The sequence below is a fragment of the Salvelinus alpinus genome, chromosome 29 (genome assembly GCF_045679555.1).
Source record: "Salvelinus alpinus chromosome 29, SLU_Salpinus.1, whole genome shotgun sequence".
Classification (NCBI taxonomy): Eukaryota; Metazoa; Chordata; class Actinopteri; order Salmoniformes; family Salmonidae; genus Salvelinus; species Salvelinus alpinus.
The window spans coordinates 46,166,641-46,182,404 of record NC_092114.1 but is presented as its reverse complement, the minus strand read 5'-3'; the positions used below and the strand labels follow the sequence as shown (position 1 = coordinate 46,182,404).

Genomic DNA, 15,764 nt, shown 5'->3' with positions numbered 1-15,764 from the left:
CGTCAGAGGGTCAGGGATATACAATCCATAAGACAGTCTAAACATGTAAAAGTTAAATATTTTTATACTTGATTTTGGATATAGAGAAAAGCCATGTTATGAAAGTGAGAGAGTATGTTACGAGTATCTGACTCGTGACTACTTGACGTCTTTACTGTGATGACGGCAGACATTACCTCTCTGCAGGTAATCAGGTGCTGGGCGGAGGAGTCAGAGAGGAGGTTGGTCAGCACATTCTCTAGCCCCGCCCTCAGCCTTTCCTTCAGCGCCTCCTTCCAGAATCTGGGCTGTGATTGGCTGCAGCGTGTACAGGAATATACTACGCTCTCTGGCAGGCTGGACATGATCTCATACAGGTCATCTGGGAGACAGAAGAGAAGCAGAATTTCAATGTAATGGAGTGGGTTTATAGTGAGATAGTTGTTCTGATCCCTTAAGTTAGGGCCTGCCTGAACAATTGGCCCAGCGTCGTCCAGGTTAGGCCAGTACATGCCGTCATTGTAAATAAGAATTTGTTTTTAACTGACTTGCCTAGTTAAATAAAACGAAATATTTCAGGTGGCATCTTCCCCTACACATACTGTTAACAGGGGTGGTCACCCCTTCGCCTGGAGAACTACCCTCTTGCAGGATTTGGTTCCAGCTCTTATATCCAACAAACCTGATTCTACCAATGAGATGCTCCTTGGAACCTTGATTAGCTGGATAAGGCGTTTGTATAGGGAGAGAGCAAAAGCCTGCATACCCAGTAACACTAATGAGTGTTGGCCACCCCTGTTATACATCCCCTTGATAAAAGACAGTTTTAAAGCTGAAACAGTGTCACTCACCAGAGAGTCCTTCACATTTAGAATGTACCCAGTGGCTACACCTGGAGCACTCCATCATCTGGCTGTTGTGGTCCTTCTCCTCGTAACACTTGGAGCAGATGGTGCAGAAGTTCCCTTGTAAAACAAATAAGAAACAAAATCAGATGTATTTAATCATTGATTACTTTAGGACATTTCAAAAATGTCAGTAGGGGGTTGATAGTAACTATGTGATGTCACATAGCAGCAGCAGCTGAAAAGATGAGCTCCTACAAATATTGAAATTTAAATGTTTTTTTAGAGTAAAGTACATCGAAAAAATCAAAAGAAAACTGCAAACTGAATAGGAGACCAAACAAGCAGCAAACAAAGAAGAAAGGCTTTTGAAAAAGTAACAATTTTTCATAAAATTATACCGTTTTCTTAGCTAGCTAAGTTGTTTACCTGTTGCTAGGCAGTTGCTAGGGACATTCCTGAAAGAAGCTAGCTAGCTAACAAGGAGTGTCTAGTTGGCAGAAGAGAAGAAGGGACAAAGAAGGGACAAAGTGGGACAAAATAAGGACAGAAGAAAAGGGAAAGGGGACATTAAGGTGAAGCAGTCCTCTAAAGACACAAAAGACAATAATACAAGAAACAACACTTCTATTGCCTCTCCCTCTACGATACGCACTTCCGGTTTGGTTTGGAGCGAGTAGTTGCATTCCGCTTTGCTCCACAGGTAGTATTACAGGTAGTATTACATTTCATTTCATTACAGTACAACAGTTTGATTTGTTTGATCTTAGCTGGCTACATAGCCGTCTTTGTATCCAAGATAATTGTGTAGTCTAGAGTAATTGTCGAGGTTACCTAGCCAGTTAGAGGTTACCTAGCCAGCTACACTTTCAAACAAAGTCAACAACGCAGCCACTGCTAGCTAGCCTATTTCACCAGCCAGCAGTACTATATCATTTTAGTCAATAAGATTTTTTGCAACGTAAGCTTAACTTTCTGAACATTCGAGACGTGTAGTCCACTTGTCATTCCAATCTCCTTTGCATTAGCGTAGCCTCTTCTGTAGCCTGTCAACTATGTGTCTGTCTATCCCTGTTCTCTCCTCTCTGCACAGACCATACAAACGCTTCACACCGCGTGGCCGCTGCTACTCTAACCTGGTGGTCCCAGCGCGCACGACCCACGTGGAGTTCCAGGTCTCAGGCAGCCTCTGGAACTGCCGATCTGCGGCCAACAAGGCAGAGTTCATCTCAGCCTATGCTTCCCTCCAGTCCCTCGACTTCTTGGCACTGACGGAAACATGGATTACCACTGATAACACTGCTACTCCTACTGCTCTCTCCTCGTCTGCCCACGTGTTCTCGCACACCCCGAGAGCTTCTGGTCAGCGGGGTGGTGGCACTGGGATCCTCATCTCTCCCAAGTGGACATTCTCTCTTTCTCCCCTGACCCATCTGTCTATCGCCTCCTTTGAATTCCATGCTGTCACAGTTACCAGCCCTTTCAAGCTTAACATCCTTATCATTTATCGCCCTCCAGGTTCCCTTGGAGAGTTCATCAATGAGCTTGACGCCCTGATAAGTTCCTTTCCTGAGGATGGCTCACCTCTCACAGTTCTGGGTGACTTTAACCTCCCCACGTCTACCTTTGACTCATTCCTCTCTGCCTCCTTCTTTCCACTCCTCTCCTCTTTTGACCTCACCCTCTCACCTTCCCCCCCTACTCACAAGGCAGGCAATACGCTTGACCTCATCTTTACTAGATGCTGTTCTTCCACTAATCTCATTGCAACTCCCCTCCAAGTCTCCGACCACTACCTTGTATCCTTTTCCCTCTCGCTCTCATCCAACACTTCCCACACTGCCCCTACTCGGATGGTATCGCGCCGTCCCAACCTTCGCTCTCTCTCCCCCGCTACTCTCTCCTCTTCCATCCTATCATCTCTTCCCTCTGCTCAAACCTTCTCCAACCTATCTCCTGATTCTGCCTCCTCAACCCTCCTCTCCTCCCTTTCTGCATCCTTTGACTCTCTATGTCCCCTATCCTCCAGGCCGGCTCGGTCCTCCCCTCCTGCTCCGTGGCTCGACGACTCATTGCGAGCTCACAGAACAGGGCTCCGGGCAGCCGAGCGGAAATGGAGGAAAACTCGCCTCCCTGCGGACCTGGCATCCTTTCACTCCCTCCTCTCTACATTCTCCTCTTCTGTCTCTGCTGCTAAAGCCAATTTCTACCACTCTAAATTCCAAGCATCTGCCTCTAACCCTAGGAAGCTCTTTGCCACCTTCTCCTCCCTCCTGAATCCTCCTCCCCCTCCTCCCCCCTCCTCCCTCTCTGCTGATGACTTCGTCAACCATTTTGAAAAGAAGGTCGACGACATCCGATCCTCGTTTGCTAAGTCAAACGACACCGCTGGTTCTGCTCACACTGCCCTACCCTGTGCTTTGTCCTCTTTCTCCCCTCTCTCTCCAGATGAAATCTCGCGTCTTGTGACGGCCGGCCGCCCAACAACCTGCCCGCTTGACCCTATCCCCTCCTCTCTTCTCCAGACCATTTCCGGAGACCTTCTCCCTTACCTCACCTCGCTCATCAACTCATCCTTGACCGCTGGCTACGTCCCTTCCGTCTTCAAGAGAGCGAGAGTTGCACCCCTTCTGAAAAAACCTACACTCGATCCCTCCGATGTCAACAACTACAGACCAGTATCCCTTCTTTCTTTTCTCTCCAAAACTCTTGAACGTGCCGTCCTTGGCCAGCTCTCCTGCTATCTCTCTCAGAATGACCTTCTTGATCCAAATCAGTCAGGTTTCAAGACTAGTCATTCAACTGAGACTGCTCTTCTCTGTGTCACGGAGGCGCTCCGCACTGCTAAAGCTAACTCTCTCTCCTCTGCTCTCATCCTTCTAGACCTATCGGCTGCCTTTGATACTGTGAACCATCAGATCCTCCTCTCCACCCTCTCCGAGCTGGGCATCTCCGGCGCGGCCCACGCTTGGATTGCGTCCTACCTGACAGGTCGCTCCTACCAGGTGGCGTGGCGAGAATCTGTCTCCGCACCACGTGCTCTCACCACTGGTGTCCCCCAGGGCTCTGTTCTAGGCCCTCTCCTATTCTCGCTATACACCAAGTCACTTGGCTCTGTCATATCCTCACATGGTCTCTCCTATCATTGCTATGCAGACGACACACAATTAATCTTCTCCTTTCCCCCCTCTGATAACCAGGTGGTGAATCGCATCTCTGCATGTCTGGCAGACATATCAGTGTGGATGACGGATCACCACCTCAAGCTGAACCTCGGCAAGACGGAGCTGCTCTTCCTCCCGGGGAAGGACTGCCCGTTCCATGATCTCGCCATCACGGTTGACAACTCCATTGTGTCCTCCTCCCAGAGTGCTAAGAACCTTGGCGTGATCCTGGACAACACCCTGTCGTTCTCAACTAACATCAAGGCGGTGACCCGTTCCTGTAGGTTCATGCTCTACAACATTCGCAGAGTACGACCCTGCCTCACGCAGGAAGCGGCGCAGGTCCTAATCCAGGCACTTGTCATCTCCCGTCTGGATTACTGCAACTCGCTGTTGGCTGGGCTCCCTGCCTGTGCCATTAAACCCCTACAACTCATCCAGAACGCCGCAGCCCGTCTGGTGTTCAACTTTCCCAAGTTCTCTCACGTCACCCCGCTCCTCCGCTCTCTCCACTGGCTTCCAGTTGAAGCTCGCATCCGCTACAAGACCATGGTGCTTGCCTACGGAGCTGTGAGGGGAACGGCACCTCCGTACCTTCAGGCTCTGATCAGGCCCTACACCCAAACAAGGGCACTGCGTTCATCCACCTCTGGCCTGCTCGCCTCCCTACCTCTGAGGAAGTACAGTTCCCGCTCAGCCCAGTCAAAACTGTTCGCTGCTCTGGCACCCCAATGGTGGAACAAACTCCCTCACGACGCCAGGTCAGCGGAGTCAATCACCACCTTCCGGAGACACCTGAAACCCCACCTCTTTAAGGAATACCTAGGATAGGATAAAGTAATCCTTCTAACCCCCCCCCCCCTTAAAAGAGTTAGATGCACTATTGTAAAGTGGTTGTTCCACTGGATATCATAAGGTGAATGCACCAATTTGTAAGTCGCTCTGGATAAGAGCGTCTGCTAAATGACTTAAATGTAAATGTAAATGTAAATAGGTCGAAAGACCAGATGACTCTATCGAAATAAAAAAAAGTTTAAATAAAATCAACCTATACAGTGAATTCGGAAAGTATTAAGACCACTTAACTTTCTCCACATTGTTACATTAACACCTTATTCTAAAATTCATTAAAAATAATAAAAAAAGACAAAGAAAAAAGTTAAGATGTTTGCAAACGTATAAAAAGAACCCAAAAAACTGAAAAAGTACATTTACATAAGTATTGATGAGTCTGTCTTAATTATCAGGTAATCTATTGAAATTGTAACCTTTATTTAACTAGGCATGTCAGTTAAAGAACAAATTCTTATTTACAATGACGGCCTACTCTGGCCAAACCCGGACGACGCTGGACCAATTGTGCGCCACCCTATAGAACTGCCAATCACGGCCGGATGTGTGACAGCCTGGAATCGAACAAGGGTCTGTAATGACACTGAGATGCAGTGCCTTAGACCGCTGTGCCACTCGGGAGCCCTATTGAGTGCCATGGCCTGGTTTCTACACCAGAAGTTAATGGTTATCTGTAGGAGAAATGTACAGTTGAAGTCAGAAGTTTACATGCACTTAGGTTGGAGTCATTAAAAGTAATTTTCCAACCACTCCAAATTTCTTGTTAACTTCTTTGGGGTAGGGGGCAGGATTTTCACGTCCGGATGAAAAGCATGCCCAGAGTAAACGGCCTGCTACAAAGCCATAAAAGCTAGAATATGCATATTATTAGTAGATTTGGATAGAAAACACTGAAGTTTCTAAAACTGTTTGAATGATGTCTGAGTATAACAGAACTCATATGGCAGGCAAAAACCTGAGAAAAAAATCCAACCAGGAAGTGGGAAATCTGAGGCTGGTCGATTTTCAACTCAGCTCCTATTGAAGATAGTGGGATATGGTAATGTTGCACTTCCTACGGCTTCCACTAGATGTCAACAGTCTTTAGAACCTTGTCTGATGCTTCTACTGTGAAGTGGGGCCGAATGAGAGGGGAATGAGTAAGGTCTATCATGACCTGAACATGAGCTGACCATGTGCGTTCATGTGAGAGCGAGCTCTGTTCCATCACACTTCTGAAGACAAAAGGAATACTCCGGTTGGAACATTATTGAAGAATGTTAAAAACATCCTAAAGATTGATTCAATACTTCGTTTGTCATGTTTTTACGGACTGTAATATATATTTTTTTACTTTTCGTCCGTACTTTCCGCTGGACTTGCCCGCGGTCGCGAGTTTGGAAAGTGTACTGAACGCTAGAACAACAAGGAGGAATTTGTACATAAATGGACATTATCGAACAAAACAAACATTTATTGTGGAACTGGGATTCCTGGGAGTGCATTCTGATGAAGATCATCAAAGGTAAGTGAATGTTTATAATGTTATTTCTGACTTCTGTTGACTGCATAATATGGCGGATATATTTGTGTCTTGATTGGGCTCTGAGCGCCGACTCAGATTATTTGCTTTTTCCGTAAAGCTTTTTTGAAATCTGACACAGCGGTTGCATTAAGGAGAAGTGCATCTAAAATTCCATGCATAACAGTTGTATCTTTTAGCAATGTTTATTATGAGTATTCCTGTAAATTGATGTGGCTCTCTGCAAAATCAAAGGATGTTTTGGATATAAATATGAACTTTACCGAACAAAACATACATGTATTGTGTAACATGAAGTCCTATGAGTGTCATCTGATGAAGATCATCAAAGGTTAGTGATTAATTTTATCTATATTTCTGCTTTTTGTGAATCCTCTTTGGCTGTAAAAATGGCTGTGTTATTCTGTAAATAGGCACTCACCTAACATAATCGTTTGGTTTGCTTTCGTCGTAAAGCCTTTTTGAAATCGGACACTGTGGCAGGATTTACAACAAGTGTATCTTTAAAATGGTGTAAAATACATGTATGTTTGAGGAATTTTAATTATGGGATTTCTGTTTTGAATTTGGTGCCCTGCAGTTTCACTGGCTGTTGAAGAGGTGGGACGCTCCCGTCTAGAGAGGTTAAGTACTGCAGTGCATCTCATGGACTGCACCAGATTTTCCAGTTCTTGCTGTGAGATGTTGCCCCACTCTTCCACCTGCAAGTTTCCGGACATTTCTGGGGGGAATGGCCCTAGCCCACACCCCCCGATCCAACAGCTCCAGATGTGCTCAATGGGATTGAGATCCGGGCTCTTCGCTGGCTGTGGCAGAACACTGACATTCATGTCTTGTAGGAAATCACGCACAGAACGAGCAGTATGGCTGGTGGCATTGTCATGCTATAGGGTCATGTCAGGATGAGCCTGCAGGAAAGGTACCACATGAGGGAGGAGGATGTCTTCCCTGTAACGCACATCATTGAGATTGCCTGCAATGACAACAAGCTCAGTTCGATGATGCTGTGACACACAGCCCCAGACCATGACGGACCCTCCACCTCCAAATTGATCCCGCTCCAGAGTACAGGACTCGGTGTAACGCTCATTCCTTCGACGATAAACGCGAATCCAAACATCATCCCTGGTGAGACAAAACCGCGACTCGTCAGTGAAGAGCACTTTTTACCAGTCTTGTCTGGTCCAGCTACGGTGGATTTGTGCCCATAGGCGACGTTGTTGCCGGTGATGTCTGGTGAGGACCTGCCTTACAACAGGCCTACACGCCCTTAGTCCAGCCTCTCTTAGCCTATTGCGGACAGTCTAAACACTGATGAAGGGTTTGTGCGTCCCTGGTGTAACTCGGTCAGTTGTTGTTGCCATCCTGTACCTGTCCTGCAGGTGTGATGTTTGGATGTACCAATCCTGTGCAGGTGTTGTTACACGTGGTCTGCCACTGCGAGGACGATCAGCTGTCTGTCATGTCTCCCTGTAGCGCTGTCTTAGGCATGTCACAGTACGGACATTGCAATTTATTGCCCTGGCCACATCTGCAGTCCTCATGCCTCCTTGGAGCATGCCTAAGGCACGTTCACACAGATGAGCAGGGATCCTGGGCATCTTTCTTTGTGTTTTTCAGTGTCAGTAGAAAGGCCTCTTTAGTGTCCAAAGTTTTCATAACTGTGACCTTAATTGCCTACCGTCTGTAAGCTGTTAGTGTCTTAACGACCATTCCACAAGTGCATGTTCATTAATTGAGCATGGGAAACAGTGTTTAAACACTTTACAATGAAGATCTGTGAAGTTATGGATTTTTCCGAATTATCTTTGTAAGATAGGGTCCTGAAAAAGGGACGTTACTTTTTTTTGCTGCGTTGATGTATATACTGTATTCTATGCCGCTCTGACATTGCCCGTCCATATATTTTTCATTCCATTACTTAGATTTGTATTTATTGTTGTGAAATTGTTAAATATTACTTGTTAGATATTACTGCACTGTTGGAGCTAGAAACACAAGCTTTTAGCTACACCCGCAATAACATCTGCTAAACACGTGTATGTGACAAATACATTTCTATTTGATACATCTTCAATTTCTCAGAGATCATTTCGTTCACTTTGTTCTCAGACTCCATCCAGGTCTCATGTGGAGATTCTGCTATTCCGTCCTCAACCATGTTGTTCAGCCTTGATTGTCACTTGATTGTCATTTCTCCGTCATTGTTATTATGGATTCACACACAGAACTAATGTCCTCTCTCAATGACTTAGATTGTTGTCATCTTGCCATTCTCCTGTTGCTATCGAGCTGACCATGGGAGAACTGCAAACTGTTCTTCAGGTCCTGGACATCTCTGGTCAGGTTGTCCATTCTTTTATTAGTTGAATCCACCAGTATTGGACAAAACACTTAGGTTACTCTGTTTATCCTCGCAGCTCCAGACAAGGGAGGTCACAGGGAAGATTGTTTTGTTTTCAAACTGCGGGGATCAAGACAGCCACAAACCCGGGACAATCCGCAGTCCCAGGCACAATGGGTAACGGCATCACGGGCTGCATTCAAGCCCTCAAGAAAACCTTGATAGGCAGCTAGCTGGCTGCTACGCAAAATAGTTCCTCAGACCCGGCCTTGGTCGGCAGGATCACTAGACAGAGTGATCCTGCTTCGTGTGAGCCAAACTCAAAAGTTAGCTAGCTACTTAGAAACTTTCTAATACACTTTTTTTTAAAACATGCTCTCCCTCACGTTCAACAGGCAGTGACACACTGACGGGAACACAAGAATCCACATACAGCGCAGTGTGTAAATACATTACACACAGACCCACACACATACTATTCATAATCAGTTGTGGGTCCTTACTCTTAAAAAGAAAGAGCGCCAGCACACTCTAGGAGCTCAGATGCAATCATTTATTAACCAACGTTTCGACAGTCACGCTTGATTTCATTAAATTATCTGTAAATCTAAATAGAACATATAAAAAGCATAAATGGATACGATATGATCATAGATACAATTTGGCTACATAGGCCTACAAACATTATTTACAATGGATAGCAAAAACACAATAGTCACAAGAATGGCTTCAGTTCAAAGTCTACGTTGAGACTGAAGGGGGCAAGGGTCTTTAAATTAAAGATCCAGGCGGCCTCTCGATTTAAAATTGTCAAGGTCACCCCCTCTCCTAGGGAGGGTGACGTGTTCGATGCCGATATAGCGAAGGGCCGAAATAAAGTGGTTCGCAACTTGGTACGTTGAGTTTCAACTCAACATTGACAGGAGCTCTGCAAACAAAAGATGACGGAATTCACAAAACCCGTAAATGGTATGAAATAAACAAAAACATGTTTCTCATAAGCATAGGTTGTGTGTCTGCAAACAGCGTGTTCATGACAATAAGAACGGTAAAAGACTGTAATAATAATATATTGAATGCATTAACAGAAATGACCATAAACATTGTAGATTAGAAATTATAGCAATTAACAGTGAATGTACTACTACTGGTGATATATGTAATGCGGAATTGATTTACTAACAATCAAACGATTAAGTTATGAAACAATGAATGTGCACAAATTGTCGGGAAAGAGCGCATTCAGGAAAGAGATGTGGACTGTGCATCTTAGTCACACTTCCCTTCTTGGACTGTGCCATCCGCATTGGATTAGTCTCGGCCTCAACAATGGATTAGTTCACTGAGATGGGCGCGAATCAGATCGGTCTGGTGTGCCATAAAAATATGTTTTTCTGCTGCTCAAAAAAAAAAAAGGATCTTGGTCGACCAACAGCCTATCGCCCTAACAATCAACCAGTGGACTGATTGGGGTCCGCCCTAAATGATGGTAAGATCCTGACAAAGTACCAGTCCATCTAAGCGACTGCTCTCATCCCTCTCTTCTTGGCCTGTTCCTGGAGTGTGTATACCTTGCCTTGGTTGACTTGTGATGTGTCTCTGTGTGACTCACTGAGGTCCTACCTTTGCTGTGGAGGGTGCTGCAGTCGGGACAGAGGTCCTGCTCGTGGTTCCAGGCCATGTCCCAGGTCTTCCCTGGGGTCACTCCACAGCTCTTACACCGGATACACGTCATACACACCTGGGACACGGGGGTAGGTAGCCCAGAAGTTAGAGAGATGGACCAGAATTTTAAGGTCGCTGGTTGTCCCAGGCCGGGCGAAGAAAGATGGGAAATTAACTGGCTGAGAACTGAGGATTGCTGGTTTCAGATCATTACTGGAATCCACTATGGTTGTGCCCTTGAGCAAGGCACTTACGCAAACTGGACAATACACTTGCATTGTATGGTATTGACCCACATTACAGTGAAAAACAGTCGTAAATCAGAATGGGGAGAAGAGAAGCTAAACAGTAATAGATGTTAAATTCCTGGTACTTACCCAGGGCATCTTACAGTTGATGGGCTTTGGGTAGGTGGGTCCCAGACAGGAGGGGTGGTAGCAGTTCTGACACCTCCTGCACTGCAACACAGGCTAAAGGAAGTAATAGTACACTTAGAATGTGAAAGTGGGGGTGAAAAAAAAAAAAAAACACTAGACTACTTATTTACTAACAACTAAGTGCCTTGTCTCAGGATTGTAAGTTGGTGGTTGAAGATATCCCTCTAGTGGTGCGGGGGCTGTGCTTTGGCAAAGTGGGTGGGGTTATATCCTTCCTGTTTGGCCCTGTCCGGGGGTATCATCGGATGGGGCCACAGTGTCTCCTGACCCCTCCTGTCTCAGCCTCCAGTATTTATGCTGCAGTAGTTTGTGTCGGGGGGCTAGGGCCAGTTGGTTATATCTGGAGTACTTCTCCTGTCTTATCCAGTGTCCTGTGTGAATTTAAGTATGCTCTCTCTAATTCTCTCCTTCTCTCTTTCTTTCTCTCTCTCGGAGGACCTGAGCCCTAGGACCATACGTCAGGACTACTGGGCATGATGACTCCTTGCTGTCCCCAGTCCACCTGGCCTTGCTGCTGTTCCAGTTTCAACTGTTCTGCCTGCAGTTATGGAACCCCTACCTGTCCCAGACCTGCTGTTTTCAACTCTTAATGATCGGCTATGAAAAGCCAACTGACATTTATTCCTGATTATTATTTGACCATGCTTGTCACTTATGAACATTTTTGAACATCTTGGCCATGTTCTGTTATAATCTCCACCCGGCACAGCCAGAAGAGGACTGGCCACCCCTCATAGCCTGGTTCCTCTCTAGGTTTCTTCCTAGGTTTTGGCCTTTCTAGGGAGTTTTTCCTAGCCACCGTGCTTCTACACCTGCATTGCTTGCTGTTTGGGGTTTTAGGCTGGGTTTCTGTACAGCACTTCGAGATATTAGCTGATGTACGAAGGGCTATATAAAATAAACTTGATTGATTGATTGACTACTTAACCCCAGATCCTGCTGACCATACACACCTTGTTGTTCTTGCTCTTACGGCCGCACACGTGGCAAAACTTGCAGCGGCGGCAGCACCAGTTCTCCTTGTTCTCCTCGTGGGGGCGCTCTTCGGGCCAGAGGCAGAAGCTGTGGAAGGGTTCGCAGCACACCTGGCAGTAGATCATCTGAGGTAAGGTGGAAAGGCAGAAGGCAGTCAACTCTCAAAATCAGGAGAACACCATATTGCACTAAACCTACTGTTTTACATACAACCCAGTGTAGCTATTCAGTAAACCTATGGAGTCTCCTGTGTGCTTCCTAGTTAATTTCTTTCCCTCAAAACGGTCAGAGTAATACTTATCTACAATGAAATGTGATTATTCGAATGATAATACTGCAAACACAGGCACTGAATAATCTGTGGATGCCTTTCCATGATTACCTCATGGTGTCCTTTGCTGGCACAGAGCAGACAGACAGGCTGAGGCGTGACGGGGACAGAGGTGAGGATACTCAGACCGCCCATCAACCACACGTTCTGGATGGCACAGTCCTCCTGGGAGAGAAACACAATAAGTTAGTGTGAGTTAATAAACTTAGATTTTGCAGTCATTCATTAAGAGTATATGAGAGACAAAGAAAAGGAGAAAGACAGTTTGCAATGAGTTAATAAGAAAATAAACAATTTCAAATGTTTAAGAAAGTTTATATGGGAGGGAGATGGAGTGAAAGAGTGAGTGAGTGTGAGAGAGAGATACACACCTTAAAGTCCACACGGATCCTGTGCGTCCCGGTCTTCAAGTGGCCCTTTTGGGGGAGTCTGTTGGTTAGCGCAGTGAGGATGTTAGTTGACGTGTTTTCCACGGCATTCTGGGAATGAAGGACATAGTGGGGATCAATTCTGGGATTGTGTTGTTGCTCTCCCTCTTTAACAACAGTCATCTCCTCCTCCTGCGAAGACTCGTCATCCGACTCCTCGTCCCTCTGCATGAGCGACTGCACCACACACGGGGGCAGTCGCTGCAGCTGCACCTGCAGGCGCCGCCGTAACCGCAGCAGTGAGATCCTGGGAGGGCAGGAATCGCTGGGGCTCCTTGTTAGGTGGCCCTCTGTAACCAACAGCCCTGGGCGGTGCTCTTCTGAGACGCTCCCCTGTGCATGTGAAGGGGGGGGACTGCTTAAGCCATTGAGTGGGGGACCAGCATTACAGCACGACCACGGTCACATGCTACGCGGCGGGCCAAGGCAGAGGAAAGAAGGAGAAGAAGACCCACCAAAACAGCCTTTGGCTTTGAGAATGCATTGTTAAGAGAAGTGACAGAGAAGAGTTAAGAGAGGGTGAAGAAAAGCCTGATCAGAGTTAAGGCATGCCAAGTCTAATCAGAGGAAAAGAAAGAGGTCCAATCACCAACGGTAGTCAACGTTGTTAAAGAGAGCGAGAAAGAAATCATAGGTCATGCCAGTCAAGAGAAACATGGAAAGAGTCACGGCATCTATGGACTATAAAATATTCGATTAAGTTCCAGTAAAACACGAAGGAAGATTCCATAGGAGCAGTTATTTAAGGTGTAATGCATGCATCAGGGATGAATGTGAAAGGGGTAAGATTTTCCAACATGAGAACAGAGTTATACGAGTCATTACCTTGTCGGCTCTGCATCGGCCCAGCAGTCTTTTGGGTGGACCAGGTCTGCGGTGCCTTACAACTTCACTGGGCACTGGGCCATCCTCAGGAGCTAGGAGGTCAGAGGATACAGCATCTGTCAGAGAGCAAAGGGGTTTTAAAGCATAAAAATGAATAACAAAGTCTCCACTCAAACCAATACCCTAAAACGGAATTTCTGACCTGCACTTCTATCCTCAATCACTGTCATCCTTAATGTCAATTACTATGGACTTCAACATCCACCACTAATCTTCTGATCTGCTTGGCTAATGGCTTTACATCCTTCAACTCCACCTGTCAAATAACTCCATTTCAAGGATGGAGTTCAATGGATCTTGTTGTGGTCCAACTCAAAAGGAGAAGCCCGAATGTGCATCGACCTATACTTTCATCCATACAGTACGGCTCCTATCCCGGTGTACGGCGTTACCTTGGCTGCTGGGAGCGTCAGAATTCTTTACAGGACTATTGACCACGCCTTCGCCGCCTGTGTCCTCGTCCGAGTCAGACTTCAGCAGGCTGCTGTAGGAGCGTGGCGTCACGTTCCGCCTCGGCTGCTTCCTGGTGGAAGGCCTCAGGCAGTCTCCAAGGGTTGCAGGGGTCGACATCTCCTCTGCCTCTCCCCAGCACGCCGACACATCATTGTTGAACTGAAGGCCATTAGCTGACGTCTGGCGCCGCCGCCTCGAAAGGACTGCACGACAAAGAGAAGCCCATTGTTAAAGCTAAAAAAAACACTGGCTGAATATTTGGGCCATGAGGCAGGCCAGTGTTCTAGTGTGGCTTTCGGTTAACGGTGTCAATGTTTTTGGTAGTAACAGCAAATTCAAACAAGTGGCGTTATTCATTAGTAAATGATCCACCCTCTTCAAGACCCTGGTGCTTGCCTACGGAGCAGCAAGGAGAAATGCCCCTCCTTAACCTCTCTCATCCCGAGCACTCCGTTCCGCCATCTCTGGTCTCTTGGCCCGCCCACCCCTACGGGAGGGCAGCTCCCGCCCAGCACAGTCAAAGCTCTTCTGTGTCGTGGCACCCCAATGGAGGAACAAGCTTCCCCCTAAAATCAGGACAGTAAGGTCCTTGCCCATCTTCTGAAAACATCTGAAACCCTACCTCTTGAAAAGTACCTTAAATAACTCACGGCACCCCCAATGCCCCACTCCCAAGAAAAAGGCGCATGTATTTTCCTACTGACATTGCTGATAAATACTTTGAGGGGAAACGTACTTGATACGATTGTGATATGTTGTGGTCTCACCTAGCTATCTTAAGAAGAATGCAATAATTGCATAAGAGCGTCTGCTAAATTACAAATGCAAAATATTATAGACGTATTAAACATAAGAACACAACAAACCTGTGAATGGCTTGATGCCGCGCTTTACTTTCCTTGCCTCAATCCGAACACATCGTTTTAACCTGGTGGCACAGGGACATATTTATCATCACCATTTAAAAATAGGTGCCGTGTTCAATTTGTACACAAGACAACTAGAGCCGATTATAGAAATGAAAAACCGTGTGTGCGCGCCTGAGTGTGTGTCCATGAGTGGATGAAAAGTGAGAGCAACGGCCACAATTCTAGGTACAGTCACTTACACACAGCACTGGCGTCTGGTGTTGGGCCCTCCAAACTTGGGCTTGTCCAGGCAGTTGAAGCAGGTGCTGCAGTCACCCTCACGCAGGCAGCCCTGGCAGGTCCTACAGCGGGTGGCGCGGCCCCCAGGACCAACCTCGTTATAGTTCCGCTTGAACTTCCGCTGCTTGCTGTACTTGTGCTTCTGTCTCATCATCTTGTGCCTGACCGTGCAGTCAGAGGGGTCATCCGCAATGTCTAAAAACAGAGCGAGATCCAAAAAAATGATCTTAAATGACTTTTCAAACATAGGTCACTGCGCTAACGTCACATACCTGAGGTAACTACCGTTCTTATCAGCGTGCTTCATAAACAAAGGTTACCTTCTACAGCTGGTGAGGTGGTGATGCCCTCTCGCTCATGGAGGGGCAGAGCGCTAAGCCGGGGGATATCGTCAGGCACCATGGCACGGGGTTGCCCCAACGCCACCGCTGCTGCCCGACAGACGTGCTTGATGCGTGGGCCGCCAGGGAGTTGGTCCTATGGGAACAGGAACATTGTCATAAATTATAATTAAACTACCGTAAAGAAAATGCCACCCTAAACACAGCCACAGCACAAATGGCCTAAGCCTAATTCATTGCAAATAGTCTGGGTAGCCATTTGATTAGATGTTCAGGAGTCTTATGGCTTGGGGGTAGAAGCTGTTAAGAAGCCTTTTGGACCTAGACTTGGCGCTCCGGTACCACTTGCCGTGCGGTAGCAGAGAGAAAAGTCTGACTAGGGTGGCTGGAGTCTG

The 15,764-nt window shown here is 46.7% G+C and overlaps 1 protein-coding gene across 8 annotated transcripts in view; it reads right to left on the bottom strand.

Moving 5' to 3' along the window:
• LOC139559086 (histone-lysine N-methyltransferase 2B-like) overlaps positions 1-15,764 on the bottom strand; it is an 82,444-nt gene that overhangs the window by 44,368 nt on the left and 22,312 nt on the right. For 5 of the 8 annotated variants that reach the window (XR_011671684.1, XM_071374786.1, XM_071374782.1 and 2 more), the window contains exons 6-17: positions 15,349-15,505; positions 14,989-15,223; positions 14,747-14,808; positions 13,820-14,083; positions 13,368-13,483; positions 12,486-12,875; positions 12,166-12,279; positions 11,762-11,908; positions 10,749-10,841; positions 10,330-10,447; positions 831-944; positions 177-361 (exon numbers count right to left, since the gene is read on the bottom strand). Coding sequence is in view for 7 of the 8 variants with exons in the window: in XM_071374786.1 (XP_071230887.1) it covers positions 177-361; positions 831-944; positions 10,330-10,447; positions 10,749-10,841; positions 11,762-11,908; positions 12,166-12,279; positions 12,486-12,875; positions 13,368-13,483; positions 13,820-14,083; positions 14,747-14,808; positions 14,989-15,223; positions 15,349-15,505 (1,995 nt within the window). In the remaining variant the exon portion in view is untranslated. The remainder of the gene's footprint in view (positions 1-176; positions 362-830; positions 945-10,329; positions 10,448-10,748; positions 10,842-11,761; positions 11,909-12,165; positions 12,280-12,485; positions 12,876-13,367; positions 13,484-13,819; positions 14,084-14,746; positions 14,809-14,988; positions 15,224-15,348; positions 15,506-15,764) is intronic. The other 3 variants (XM_071374784.1, XM_071374788.1, XM_071374789.1) reach the window with 3 other exon arrangements.